Here is a 15394-nt window from a genome sequence, read left to right as displayed (position 1 = left end):
ATAAAAAAAATACAATTTTGAATGAAAATCAGTTTTTTTATGTGTTATAGGAATAACTGTGTTAAAATAGTTTTCTTTGCATTTCAGTAGTTTAAGAGTTTAACACCCCCCCCCCCCCCATCCCAAAATATAAAATAAAATAAAGAACATTTCTGGCTCCGTGGCGACCTTCACGGCGGGGAGTTCCGGCAAGAAATTCTAGCCACTTTCACCCCTGACAATGACAGCATCTGCAGCAAAATGTCGTAGTATTTCGTTGGTTGTCTGTAGCTTGTCTTTCACCATTCACACCATCCTTCACCTTGGCATTGCTGGTATTTCTCTTGACGTGCCACCTCTGGCCTGAATAAGAATAATTTGTTGTGTTCTATTTCTGATTATGTTCCTCACAGTGGAAATTGAAAGAAGAAATGTCAGATTTTTTTGTAGCCTTCCTTTATACATTCGCTTGGCTCATTTGAGAACTGTTTTGAGGCCCCCCATGGCGCCACTCTTCGTTGGAGATTTAAAGAGAAACACAGCATGCAATCGGCCACCTGAAACACATTATCTCAAGACTGCATGCATCTTTCTGAGGGTCATAGCTGGCTAAACTCACATGCCAATATAAGTTTTCAATCAACCAGTGCTAATAAGTTACAGCTTTCTAAATCAACATATTGGCAAGGGTGCCCACTTTTTTTGCGCCCGTGCAATTTTGTTTTGATGCGTATTGCACATCGTCCGTTAAACCTATTTTTTTTTCTGAAATGTTACTTTAATATATCAAAGTGAAGTTGCTGATCCAAACGCCCAATTTAATTATAAATGAAAATAATGGAAATTGTCAGGGGTGCCCCAACGTTTTCATACCACTATATTGGGGATGGCATTATGTTTTATGGAGCAAAAATATTTAGGTCTCTATCTAAATGCATACACAAACATGGAGAAATATGCTTAACTGAAGTGGATATATTTATTCGTGTGACACAAAAAAATAAATTGTTGTTACACCATTCAAATGACTTTTCATTTTAAGTGCATGCAAGACAATAAATACAACCTTGTGAGTGATGAAACACTCTACAAACACAATGAATAGAGTTTTTGCAAAAAAACAAACAAAAAAAAACAAACAAAAAAAAACTGCCTTTACAAAGGTAAGAATACCGCTACTTATTTTATTATTACTAAGGGAAAGTACAAGTATTACCGTATTGGCCCGAATATAAGACGGTGTTTTTGTATTGAAATAAGACTGAAAAAGAGGGGGTCGTCTTATATTCGTGGTCTAGACATTATACCCATTCACGACGCTAGATGATGCCAGATATCCTTGAAGCGATGTTCTGTCATGACAGATCTCAGTTACTCTTCCCATTCACGACGCTAGATGGCGCCAGATATCATTGAAGCGATGTTCTGCCATGACAGATCTCAGCTACTCTCAAGTTTAACCAGTTTACATTATTTTATTGCAATGTTTTTCCTTATTCAGATTTGTTTCAAGACTACAGTTACAGATAGATTTCACTTTGATGGTTAATGCAGTTATTGCAATTTTGTTGTTTTATCACAGTAGATTGGTTTATTTACATTTCAAAAACCAGAAGCCATTCATTTACGAATGTGATTGCTCTTTAGTTTACATATTTAAATGTTCAGATATTAAGATTTGAATGAGGCAAAATAACATGCTTTTTCTCTCAAATATATTGTTATAATCATTTGTTTCGGATGTACTGTAATTATTTTCTGTATAAAAATTAATTTGGTGTTCAAAAAGTCTTTTTTTCAAACTTGAGTTTTGAATAAGAGGGGGTCGTTTTATAGTCAGGGCCGTCTTATATTTGGGCCAATACGGTAATCCATCAAAGAGGTTATTTAATGCAGGGTGCCACCCAAATTTTGGAAACTGAGCGCTAATACCTCGGGAGTCATTAATTCAAATGGATAAAAAAAAAAATGCTCCAATTATTCAGGGTTATTATTGCTTATATGATACATACAGGGGGTGCACAGTAGTTATAGTCATGAAAAGAACAAAAAAAAAACTACATGAATCCTAAATATTGAACAAATACCTACTATACTCACCCCTCCCCGTATATATTTTTGTCATTTTTCCATGTACAACAATCCAAACAACAAAAACAGTTGCACTAGTGAGTTATTTCTTAAACCACTTGGTTACATATGTGGTCTTTGAAGGTTACCTGGGACACGAAGTTTCCCCTCAGTTCAATTGTACATCTATATATTTATCGTTCATTATATCTTGTATGACAATAATTTCTATTACCATCACTATACTTCGTTTCTCATAGGGTTCCATTTCTATTGTATTCGGTAAGATACACGCCGTCCAATTTTAATTCAACATAAATTGTCGTAGCACCTAACATATATGGAGTCATGTAAAACCGACTGAAATGATGGCGAGTCACCAAACGATTTCTGTCCTATCTTTTCAGCTCAACACTTCCACACCCTTCCTCAACCCTTCCACACTCTGACACCCAGCCCTACAGGTGGATAGAGTAGCCAAAAATTTTACTCAATTAAGAGTAGCATTACTTCAAAATAATATTACTCAAGTAAATGTAAAAGTAGTCTTTCAAAAAATGTACTCAAGTACAAGTAAAAAAGTATTTTGTCAGAAGAATACTCAAGTAATGAGTAACATTGTGAGTAACCTCTTACACTGTTTGAATTTTTTTTTTTAAACAATGGTATTTTTTCCTCAGCACGAAATTATCTATATGAACTGTTATTAATATACTGTACTATAACCTATTAAATAACCACTTTAAGACAAAGAAATACAAAAAAATCATTGAATGCTGGCGAGAAAAAAAGAAAATCTTCATCCAAAAAGCATGAGTGCCCTCTTGTGGAGAACGCATATTTCCTATTATGAAACTAAAAGGATCATATCTCCGGTTTTCCGTGGTCAATCGATGCCAAATAAAAACTGGGAGATAGAGTAAAATTCATGCTTTACAGTCATGTTCACAGTGGCGCTCTGTGTCAAATACTTCAGTTCATATAGATAACAGCAACTTTGAGTCTGATTGGTATCATGGAGTCATGTGATTAATGTTGCGACGTCTCATTGGTAAACCTGGTAGAGCCACTGTTGGCGCCTCTGGCAAGGAAAAAAAGGGAAAATCTAAAATGTAGACTAAGGAGGAAAAATGTAACGACTAGTGTAGCCCAAAAGTAGTGGAGTAAGAGTAGCGTTTCTTCTTCACAAATCTACTCAAGTAAAAGTAAAAAGTATGGGTTTGTAAAACTACTCTTAGACGTACATTTTTCTCAAAAAGTTACTCAAGTAAATGTAACAAAGTAAATGTAGCGCGTTACTACCAACCTCTGCCCAGCACGTTAGTAGAAATAGCTTCCAAACACGGCCACTGCACAGAACAAGCTCTCCTGTAAAAGTGAAAAGTGCATCAAGGAAAAAAAAAACACACACACCTAACTCCACAAATGACAAATCTGACACTAAAGGGAAAAAAAGTACTTGCATTCATAAAAACATCTTCTGCATAGTTGTCTGTATCGGCATCCCATAAACACCTTGAAGACATCCTGACGGCACATAAAGTCATCATCAATCGTTAACGAAATTCTAAAAATCTTTGTGAAGGGCACCAGCTGCCTTAAGTATCTCATTCCTATCAAGACAAAGTTGTGCTGTTTAGCTCCTTCAATAAATCGAAGCTGCTATTAGTGTTAAACTTGAGGTTCAATTAGATAAATTGAGAGTACTGTGAGGGTGACTAAAACTTAATGCTTGTGTTTTTCAGAATATTTACTGTAGTTGAATGATGTGAGGATATTGATACATAGATGTGGTGTCAATAAGTGTTTGAAGATTGAGAAACACATAAATGACAACAGCTAAAAGGGGCCACTCCCTTCTTTGCAATAGTTTGAGTTTGACTGCGGACTTTTGAATGACCTTAGAGAAATTACAATCAGGGTAATTAATGAGACCCATTTTTCAAACACGTGTTCTACAATGCCTTGAAATACTTTGAATCAAAAAGTCACTCACTTGACTCCTTGTCCACGTTGTTCTCCAATAGTCACCTGCACCACCAACTTGTACCTATCAAACCCTAATTCTGTATGATAAGAAAAAACTGTGCTCAGAAATAAAGCAAACATTGTGTTGTCGATGCAAATTTTTGTTAAATACGCACATAGGTAGGTTAGACTCGTGTGTGGACAAGTATGTGTATTGGACTACTTTCACTCACTCTTGACTTTATTCTTCACACGGTCCGCCAGAGTACTGGTGAGCTCTGAGACCTCATCTGGGTCGTATTCTGCTTCAGACAGCATAGCTTTAACTGTTTCACGAATGCACTCCTTCACTACTGCAGGCTTGAATCTAGAATGTTAGAAATAATGAAAAATTTACCTCTGTCCAACGTGCAATTTCATGAAAAGATATATTAGGCCACCATGTTTTCTTTAATTTTTTATTTTAATGCCTGGAGCCACTAAAGGTGGTCTGCAACCATTCAGCTAATGATTTTAAATCAATTAATCTAGAAAAATTACACATATTTAAATGTACTCAATTAAATTTAATTTTGAGTAGCATAGACTTCACTATTTTAAGTCTATGTAAATAGTTGGGTTGTATGAGCAAGTTACATGAGAGCAACACATAAGATTAGAACCAGCAGAGATTTTCAGCGATGTTATAACTTTTAAGTCTTCAGAGGTTCTGATATATTTCAAAACACAGTCGTACATTCAAACAAGAGAGATGAAAACGTCGGTTTACTGTAGCTAGGTAACCCGAGCGTCGGCTAGGCTACATCTACAAGCTAATGTCAACATGCCTGCTCAGCTTTCAAACAACTTACTTGTGCTGATAGTTGGGTCGTATGAGGTATGTATCTGAGCCTTCCATGGCATGTCTGAGATAGAAAACATCAACAAGAAGTTGGGAAACAGAAAAAAACGTGAAATTCTTTCCTAGAAAAGTTAAACCAAGACGACCGGAAGTCGTTCCTATTACCTCCGGCAACCACCGGAAGTGACTGGAAGGTATGTTATGAAGACGAAAAATATATGGACTTCGAAGGGGTCTTCGTTTTTGGAGTGTGTGTGTAACATTACTTAAATAAAATAATATTTATGGAGTAATAAATACCTACATGTATTTGTCAGATATTTCTGAACTGTCTGTTTTGATTTATTTATTTTACAAATACAGCTCATAGTACTCAATTTACAGAAGAAAATATTTAGTATGAATTGTACATATGTATAGCAGTGTTGTTTTTGGCAGCCTTTTTAATTTTCGTGTAGTCATCTCAAAATGTGTTTGTCTTCGTCTACTAGACGTTGATGAAAACTCATGACTACATACCTGTCAAGCCGAGGCCGCTGGCAATCTTACAAATAGTGACGTATGCCCTTACAAATTGGTGATTAACCTTACAACGTTGTATATAGCGTGCAATATGAAACAAAAATAAAACTCAATTTTTTAAATAATATGAATTTATTGGTAATATTGTAACATATAACCTGGTGCAATCAAAGAACAATCAATATCTTCAGCTACATCATGATTACTAAAATTTAACTGTGACTTTTGTTATAATTGTATGTAGCACTTTTGGCAATTTCTGTCATGTCTTTTGATGGCTGCACTTTATGGCACTTCAGCTCACAATTCAGTTTGACTTGAAGGTAGTTCGTTAGTGTGTCCAATTATAAATTAAAAAGGTCAATTGATAAAATTAACCTACCGATGCAATCTTTGAGTCAGGGAACATTTCTTTTGCTAATTCTGAGAAGTGATCAGCAATAGTTGCAGGCAAATTGTGTTCGGCAACAAATTGACAGAATAAAATCTCCGCTATCGTCACTTTTCATTCTGCAGACTTCATCTTTATGACCAGTGTTGTTAATTAAAAAGTAATTAATTACTCTTACAAATTACTTCTCCCAAAAAGTAATTGAGTTAGTAACTCAGTTACCTGTATGTAAGAGTAATTAGTTACTTGGCAAAGTAACTGGTGTTACCTTTCATGTTTTTGTTTGTTTTGTTTGTTTGTTTGTTTGTTTGTTTTTGTTTTTGTTTTGTTTTTTAAGGGGGAAAAAAAAAAAAACATAGTAACTAAAGATGCACCGATACCGATACTAGTATCGGCAGGCGGCGCCGATCCAGCCCAAAATGGTGGTATCGGTATCGGCGAGTACCAACAAAGACGGCGCCGATACCATTTACCGGTCCATTATTATGGCATTTGACCGCAGCCTTTTTTTATCTCCTGGCGCTCACTACTCTCTGTGTTGTGTGATGACACGTGAACACCAAGCAGCTATCGCTATTGGCCTGCCTGCTCCAGACCAATGAGAACGGGCCAATAGCCACACCTGACCAATGACAAGGCCGCTATGTCGGCGCCGACATGCGGCGGTCGGGAAATATTTCAAAATATAAATCCCGTCAATTAAAATCAATGGCTGCATGCAAGATTTGCAGCCTGAAAGTTTCGAGATGTGGAGTTAAATCGGCCAGTTTCAATAGGCAAGGCAAGGCAAGGCAAATTTATAAGCAAATGTAGCGAGACTATAGTGCGAGATGTCAAATGGCGATCAGCAAAGCAAATATCTCAGCAGCCTTCTCTGAGCTCACCCGTGCTTAAATGCTGCGTTTATGAGCCCGCATTGGATTCAGGTGCCACGTCAGGAACTAACAGCCCAGCAACAACAACAAAAATCTAACCAGCAGCAGAATGTGACAATAATTTCATGAAAGTTGCACTGTTTGGCCTTTTAGAGGTTTAAAAAAAGTTTTCTCAGTTCATTCAGAGTTTATTATTATGAAGTTATTTTTACTTTCTTACTGTTGGGCTAGTATTATACTTTGTACTAGTCTTTTTTCCTATCTTGCAAAGGTAAGCAACAGCCTGACAAAAGCCATGATAGCATTGATTTCACATCCAATTATGTAGCTCTTTGGGGGGGGGTTATATATATATAAACGGGGTGATATCGGTATGGTATCGGTATCGGCCGATACTGCACAGCCAGGTATCTGTATTGGTATCGGGGCCAAAAAATGGTATCGGTGCAACACTAATAGTAACCTTTGCTATATTTGTAAGTCATTTAATGTTGTGAATCAACTGTTAAAGTTGTTAAAATTGCTCCCTTTTTCTGCATTAGTTCCCTTCTGTCTACTTTAACCATGTGAAAGTTTTAAAACTGTTTCATCATTTAAAGATAGATTCAAGTCAAGATTTTGCCGATTTAGGAGTATTTTAGATAAAAAAAGTTACTTAGGTTTGCTAGGAAATTTCACTACAACAGAGCCTTTCTGAGAGGTCTACTGCTTTAAAATGGCGGCCGTTTACAAACGCCGCCGAGTCTGTCATTTCGCATGTAGTTCTATATGCATGTGATATCTAGACGTAGATTGTAGGCTGTCGGCTACAATCAGGAAATATTGGAGCCACCTAACCTAGCATCGCATTTGCTACAGCGTCACAACAAACACTCTTCTCTCTCCGTGTCTCTGACTTTTCTCGCGTCATTCAACCAACGTAGTAACGCATAGTAACGCACATTGTCTTGTTGCTGAAATGGTGACAAAATCCGAACGGAGAAAAAAAAACCGTAACACACGAAAAACGTACAGATTTTGAACGTACAGCGTACACATTTAAAAATCAGTGCTCAATTGTACAAATTACGCCGAAACCGTACAACTTGACAAGTACTGTATGTGACTAATTTAGTCTATAGTTATAGTCGACGTTTACTAAAAATGTTTTTGTCCGTAAAATCACAAAAACTTTACTCCAATAAATAAATAACTAAAGGTTTCTAACTATTTCGAATGAACCTTGACAGACGAGCCCTTATTGTAGCGTCTACAAGGAAAATGCCAACTTGGTGATATTACACACTCAGCAGGAAAACTGTACATCATTTTCAATTTATTATACCCACTTGGACGCCACGACTGTAGTTAAAAAAAAAAGTTGTCCGAGAGTTTAAGAAGGCGCTCGCCATTAGCATTAGCCTAATGCTAATGTGAATGCTATGCTAATGGTACGAATGTGTAATGATCACCCAGCCCAGACCTTTAAGGGCTAAAGCAACATTGCGTATTCTCTCTGGCCAATATTTAAAAAAAAAAAAAAAAATCTTACTGTGTGTGCAATCCTTGAGAGGAGAGGACACTGGCAAGTTTGGGGTGGGTGGGCGTAGCACGTCACATGAGTGACACAGCCAGACACTGCTACGATGCAGGCTAACTACACATAAAATGTCACACATTGTGAACATGTGACCGAAACTACATCGCATTTTCGTCTTGTTCTTGTCTCGTCAGATGAAAACTGGCATTCGTCTCGTTATGTTTTAGTCTCCCAAAACACGTTCTTAGCTTGTTATTGACTCGTCGTCGTCATGAAAAGAATTGTTCGGTGACGAAATATTTTCATCTTTTATGAAAACAACACTGATGTATAGGAACATAAATACTGTAATTTTAGGACAATAAGACACACCTGAATATAAGCCGCCACCCACCAAATTTGACACAAAAACGGCATTTGTTCACTGATAAGAATCAGAATCAGAATAATTTATTGTCATTGTTCCAACACAGAAACAACGAAATTAAAAAATAGCAGCTCTCATGGACCAAAAACAAGGAAATAAATAAAATAAAATAACAGTACTTAAAAGACTATACACTCTATGAGGTGGGGGATATATACACGGGCAAGGATGATTATGAAAAAAAAATTTATATGCATTTCACTGTACATGTGCACATTCATCCAAAACCACATTCAGTGTGAGGCGTTCAGAGCAGCGACGGCTCTCGGATAAAAGCTGTTTTTTAGTCGATTAGTTCTGGCCTTTATTGCCCTGAAACGCCTCCCAGAGGGTAATAGTTGGAACAGGTGGTGGCCAGGGTGTGAGGAGTCTCTGGTGATGCTGTGAGCCCTCCTGAGGCAGCGGGTCTTATAGACTGACTCCAGGGATGGAAGAGGGCAGCCAATCAGTCTCTGGGCGGTGTTGATGACCCTCTGGAGCTGGTTCCGCTCTGCTGCGGTGCAGCTGGAGAACCACAGCGAGATGCTGTAGCTCAGCACCGACTCCACTGAGCAGCGGTAGAAGACCAACAAGAGCTCAGTTTTAATGTTGTTCTTCCTGAGAACCCTCAGGAAGTAGAGTCTCTGTTGGGCCTTCTTCAGGATCGCTGTGGTGTTGACAGTCCAGGTCAGGTCCTCACTGATGTAGGTGCCCAGGAACCTGAAGTCTGGCACCATTTCTACCCGGTCCCCATTGATGGTGATTGGCTGGATGTCCGGTTTACACCTCCTGAAGTCGACGATGACCTCCTTCGACTTGGAGGTGTTCAGAGTCAGGTTGTTGATGGTGCACCAGCCCGACAGACGCTCCACCTCCACCCTGTAAGCGGACTCATCTCCTCCTGAGATGAGCCCCACCACCGTGGTGTCGTCCGCGAACTTAATGATGGAATTGTTCGGCTGGGTGGGGGTGCAGTCGTGGGTGTAGAGGGTGTAGAGTAGGGGGCTGAGCACGCAGCCCTGAGGAGAACCGGTGCTGGTCCTCAGAACAGAGGACAGGTGGTGTCCTACTCTCACCCTCTGGGAGCGGTCTGTCAGGAAGTCCATAATCCAGCTGCAGATGTTGTGGGAGAGACCCAGGTCCCCCAGTTTGCTCACCAGTCTGCTCGGGATGATGGTGTTAAAGGCCGAGCTGAAGTCCAGGAAGAGCAGCCTGGCGTAGCTCCCCCGCTGTTCCACATGAGTCAGTGTGGTGTGCAGAGCTGTCGCGATGGCGTCCTCCGTGGACCGGTTGGCTCTGTAGGCAAACTGGTGGGGGTCCAGTGTGGGTGGCAGGCATGCAGTGATGTGACCCCGGACCAGTTTCTCAAAGCACTTCATAATGATGGGAGTGAGTGCGACTGGCCGGTAGTCGTTGAGGCAGTTGATGGAATTCTTTTTCGGCACAGGGATGATGGTGGAGGACTTCAAGCAGGGCGGGATGGAGCACCGGGAGAGGGACTGGTTGAAGATATTGGTGAAGACCCCAGCCAGCTGGTCAGCACAGTCCCTCAGCACTCTCCCAGCCACTCCGTCAGGTCCAGCAGCTTTCCGGGGGTTCACTGCCTTCAGGGTTCTCCTCACCTCCTGTGCCTGAACCGTGAAGGGCTGGCTGTGGAGGGTCTGAAGCAGTGGTTCCCCCGCTGGGGGCACAACCTCGAAGCGGGCGAAGAAGTGGTTGAGCTCCTCCGCCAGTGAGGCGTCCCCAGAGGTTGGAGCAGCGTTGCTGGATCTGAAGTTGGTGATGTGACGGAGCCCCCTCCACACCTGCCGGCTGTTGTTGCTGCTGAAGTCCTCCTCGATCCTCTGCTTGTAGCCTGCCTTGGCTTCTCTGATGCCCCTCTTCAGGGCCGCCCGGGCACCGCTGTACCGCTCCCCGTCCCTGGACCTGAAGGCGCTGTTCCTCTCCCTCAGCAGGGCCTTGACCTCCCTATTCATCCAAGGCTTCTGGTTGGGAAACACCTGGATGCGTTTTTCCACCGTGACGGTGTTGATGCAGTGTTGGATGTAGCCCAGCACAGCAGAGGTGAAAACCTCCAGGTCCTGGTGGCAGAAGATGTCCCAGTCGGTGCTTTCAAAGCAGTCCTGCAGCTGCTGAGAGGCTCCATCGGGCCAAAATGTCACAGTCCGGGTTATGGGAGGTGATTGCTTTCTCACTGGTTTGTAAGCCGGTATCAGGAGCAGCGACATGTGATCAGAGGAACCCAGGTGGGGCAGCTGGATGGCCCTGTAACCATGCTTGATGTTGGAGTAGGCTTTATCCAGGGTCCTAGTTCCCCTGGTGGCACATTTAATGTGCTGGTGGAGTTGTGGGAGCGCTACTTTTAATTCAGCATGGTTAAAATCCCCTGCAACCACATGCACTGCTTCTGGAAGGTCGTTCTGTAGCCGGCTGAGGGCATTGTTCAAGTGGCTAAGAGCCGTGCTAGCATTAGCATCCGGTGGAATGTACACAGCGGTTACTGTGACAGCGGTGAACTCACGTGGAAGGTACAGGGGCCTGCATCTGACCGTGATGAACTCCAGATCTGCGGAGCAGTGGTTGTTGATAGTAGCGGCGTTTGTGCACCAGCTGTTATTGACGTAGATGCAGAGCCCTCCGCCCCTGCTCTTCCCAGAGTCGCGGTTCCTGTCAAGTCTGTGCGCTGTGCGGCCCGCTAGCTCCATAGCCGCGTCCGGGATGGATGAGTGAAGCCAGGTCTCCGTGAACATCAAGATGCAGCAGTCCCTCACGAGCCTGTTGCCTGCCAGCTGCAGCCTCAGCTCATCCATCTTGTTGGCGAGGGATCGGACATTAGCGAGGAAGATGCTGGGTAGCGGCGGTTTGTGTGGCCGTCTCCGCAGCTGAACGAGGACGCCGGCCCGGCAGCCCCGCTTTTGCTTCCTCTCCTTGCGCCGCCTCCTCCTCCTCCCAGCCGGGATGAGTGTCCACGGGGAGCCCGGTGTTCGGGCTATGCTCGGCGGGATGTTGTGATCCGAAATAAAGTCATCGGTAACGGACTGTTTGCTCCGTAACCCGATGCGGAAAAGTTCCTGTCGGCTGTAGGTGGTGAGCGCACGACAGGTGGGGCAGGAGAGACAAACTAACAAAAACAGTAAAAAAACACACTGGCTGTGAGAGGAGCTCTGAGCCGCTGCGTCCGTGCGCGCCGCACCAGACTATAACCCGCAACCGTCCTCACTGTTTTATAGGATATTTACACCAAAAGATATTAACCAGTAACATTTTATTGATTTATCAATTTATTATTAATCCAAATAAATCAACAAATAAGCCACACTGGACTATAAACCGCAGGATTCAAAATGAAGGGAAAAAAGTAGCGGCTTATAGTTCGAAAATTACAGTGACAAAAATTTAAATGATGATCCGGATCTGGATTGTTCTAATAAAAAATAAAACTAATTAATCATGAATGAAAGTTTACATATAAAGGAAAAGGCAATAATTTACACAGAAACCCACAAATCTGCAAATCTCCATTTTCTAGCAGCAAAATCATTTATCATGTCATTTTGTCATTTTATCATACTGTCAGTTATAAGTAATTATTTTATCCACTTTAACACTGAAACTGTGTAAAATTCATCTTCATATGCAATTTCAAATCCATGTCGGTACTGACCTGCTCGTAAAACCCGCTTAAATGTGGGTACTGGGCCGTTCTCTCAGATTTTGCACCCCATGAGAAATTGCAACTTTGCGGTTCTGCGCAAGCGTGTAATGCTACAATTGGCCGTGAATGCAGTGATTCCAAAGTAAACACCAAAAACGATCTATAAAGAAAGGAATATGCACTTACATTTGGTCATGGACGCACACGAAGGAAAGGTCTCCTCACACACATCCTGTCATGTGGCTGTGCTCAACTCGACTGCACACCGCTCTCTCACCATTAATGTCTTCGCTGTTCCGTTATGCATTTATTTACGCCATATTCATGTTGCACTAGTATGTTTTTGATGTAACTTGTCTATTTAGCACATTTTGATAATATTGTGTGAATGTAAATGCTTATTCACCACTAAAAAGCTTTGGGAACAAATGCTGCCGTATTAGCTAAAACAAGACAGCAGTGACAGGTTGCTTGGGTTGGCAGGTTGGATAGGTTTCCGCTATTAAGGTTTGTTATTTATAGTGTTTTTACCCTATGGCTTTATTGGTATTTTTGTCGCAAAGGCTCTAATTCTGAACTTATGAACAAGGTAATGAATGCCGCTCACGACCGCTAAAATGAGCGCGATCACAATAACGTTCATTAGACAGAAATACAATGATTCGTTCATTTCAAGTTGCCCAAAATATGAATGTCTTCATGAATTATCGTTCATTGAAGGCATTAATGCACAAAACTGGTTTTGGCAGTTCAGACCATAAGCGGATTTTAAGAGGGATCCCGGGGGGTCCCCCAGTGGCTCAAAAGTTTCATTAAATGTAATTGACTTTCCTATATATGATTTTAAAATTAAGAGTCTTCCGGCAAAATATTGCCTGTAAAAGTTGTAAAGCAATAAAACAAAACAACAACAATGACTGAAATGAACAAAATAGATATTTTTAGAATGGGTCAAAATTATTGTTCGACTGGACCATGTGACTAGCACGTAAGACGGTCATTTGCTTTGCTTGGCCAAAGCCACTCGAGGACCGAAGAGGCACGATAGATATTCGTAATTTTTTCAAACCTAAGCTTTCAAAAGCGTCAACAACTACTTAGCAAGAACCAAGGATTGAAAATGTGGACCATGAAATGCCAGAGAGCACCGCCATAATGGTGAGTGGAGTTTCAATTTGCCCCATTTAAGATGCTAATTGTACAACAGAGCCACCACTGGTGTCTTGCCAATGTAGTTACCTCAGTCAAAAATTGTATCCCCTGGCCGCAGGAGCGCACACACACACATTTGTTTTGAGTTATGTTGATATAAACAATTATTTGAAGTCAGAAAAGAACTACAGTTATATATTTTGGACATCGACGTTGATTAAATTGGAGAAACGCCATACAGGACTTGAATTACAGCAATAACAGTTATAGGTCATCCTACGAGTAAAACAGTAAAACATTGCCTTTTTTACCTTCAGTATGTATTTTACGTTATACGACAGAAAAAAAGTTTTTTTAATGGATTGGCCATGTTTTAAAAACTTGAAACACAGAAATCAAGCAAATCAGTGCAGCGCAGAGGCTCCGCCCAGGGGATTCAATTTTTGACGGGGGTCACTACATTGGTACGACACCGGCGGGCGTACCATATTCAATGGATGACGATCTTGGAAAAGTATAGCTGTCCTAAGCAGCCTGATTTCAAATTCCCCTCAAGAATGCTGGGAAACAAAAAAACACCTATTTTCAATTTATTGTGAATATTCTTGTAAGTTAATTTTATTGCTGACACTGTGTTTCAGGGTCATCAATATGCTGTGCCCCCCCTGCCCAAGAAGTCAAACGCCGCCTATGTTTGAGACATCTTCGGAAAAACTGATCTTGAAAGCTTGATCAATTTTTCCTTAAATCTATGATATTCTCACTGTGCTTAATAGGAAATTATTTTTTTGCTGACAAACTAACATATTTTTTTAAATCTGTGATGAAGTGAGGAGAATTCCGTGACATCCAGGATTTTATTACATTAATCATAAATACTGGCCAAGTGAATTTTATTTGTTTGTTTGTTTGTTTGTTTTTCTTATAAAGCGCAATTATCCACATTGTTACAATGGCCAAAGCGCTTTACATTAGCACACATTTACCCTTTTCACGCATACATTTACACACCAATGGTGCTGCTGCAATGCAAAGTGCTGCTAACCCATTTATGTGAAATAGAATACGAAGCAGAATCAATACAATGTATGCCACCATAGCTCAGAGATTTGTTACCCTTTACAAGCGCTTCACATACATTCCTAGGTGGGTGAAAAACATTATATCGTGTCCAAATGAAAAATTAATGTGTTTTGTGCAGACTGGAGGGCGAACGCTTGATCACGATTTTGTCAAGGTGCTTGCTTTGTAAAAGGTCACCTCACAACAACCTTTAATTATGGTTTCATCTGTTCTTACCAAATGAAATGTGGGTCATAAATTGATGTCTCGGAACTCTGCATCTTCAACCTTGAGAGCAGAGAGCTAAAAGATGGAAGTACAAAAATAAAATTCCATAACTCACATAAAAGCTTTAAGAAAAATCTATTAAAGTGCAGTTACTGGTAAGTGTTTTGTTTTGGTTTGGTTTTATTAATTGCTAATAAATATTTATTTAATATTCTTTTTGTGCAATGTGTTGACTTAGAAATGTGCATCTAAGTAACTGTTGAATTGCAGGAAAGAATTTTGTGGTAGGAATGGTTTTTTTTCCCCCAAATATGCTGTATATATAATAATAACAATCAAGAGAAATCCATATCTGCGATATTTATGTTTTCTAACATAATGACTTACCATACAGGTAGCACGTTGTCATTAGATAAACAGCAGAAGATACTCTCAATATGCTATACTGTGCTTTGAAAGAGGCTCCCTGAATATTGAGCTCCTGAACAATGTTGTGGCATTATGAGATATTGAAATGTTGAGTTCAGAAGTTGACAAACTCGACCAATAAAAAATGCCACATGCCATGTGGCTTTTTTTTTTTTTTTTTTTTTTTTTTTGCCATGTGGCTTTTTTTTGCCATGTGGCATAATTGATTTTGTCACGTGGCAAAAAGTTTTTGCCACATGGCAAAAAAAAAAAAATGCTGCATGGTAAAAAAAAATGCCACAAGGCAAACAAATTTTG

At 40.6% G+C, this 15394-nt stretch overlaps 1 protein-coding gene across 3 annotated transcripts in view; it reads right to left on the bottom strand.

Moving 5' to 3' along the window:
* dynlt2b (dynein light chain Tctex-type 2B) overlaps window positions 1-5021 on the bottom strand; it is a 42070-nt gene extending 37049 nt beyond the window's left edge. Inside the window, exons 1-6 of one of the 3 annotated variants that reach the window (XM_057840035.1) lie at window positions 4869-5021; window positions 4251-4384; window positions 4046-4115; window positions 3513-3576; window positions 3356-3417; window positions 945-3130 (exon numbers count right to left, since the gene is read on the bottom strand). In XM_057840035.1, coding sequence (XP_057696018.1) covers window positions 3370-3417; window positions 3513-3576; window positions 4046-4115; window positions 4251-4384; window positions 4869-4915 — 363 coding nt within the window. In that variant the 5' untranslated portion in view covers window positions 4916-5021 and the 3' untranslated portion in view covers window positions 945-3130; window positions 3356-3369. The other 2 variants (XM_057840036.1, XM_057840034.1) reach the window with 2 other exon arrangements.
* Window positions 5022-15394: the final 10373 nt, after the last annotated feature.

This window comes from Corythoichthys intestinalis, chromosome 7 (assembly GCF_030265065.1).
Source record: "Corythoichthys intestinalis isolate RoL2023-P3 chromosome 7, ASM3026506v1, whole genome shotgun sequence".
Taxonomy (NCBI): Eukaryota; Metazoa; Chordata; class Actinopteri; order Syngnathiformes; family Syngnathidae; genus Corythoichthys; species Corythoichthys intestinalis.
Note: the sequence above shows the minus strand (reverse complement) of the source record. Positions and strands in the feature narration are given on the sequence as shown.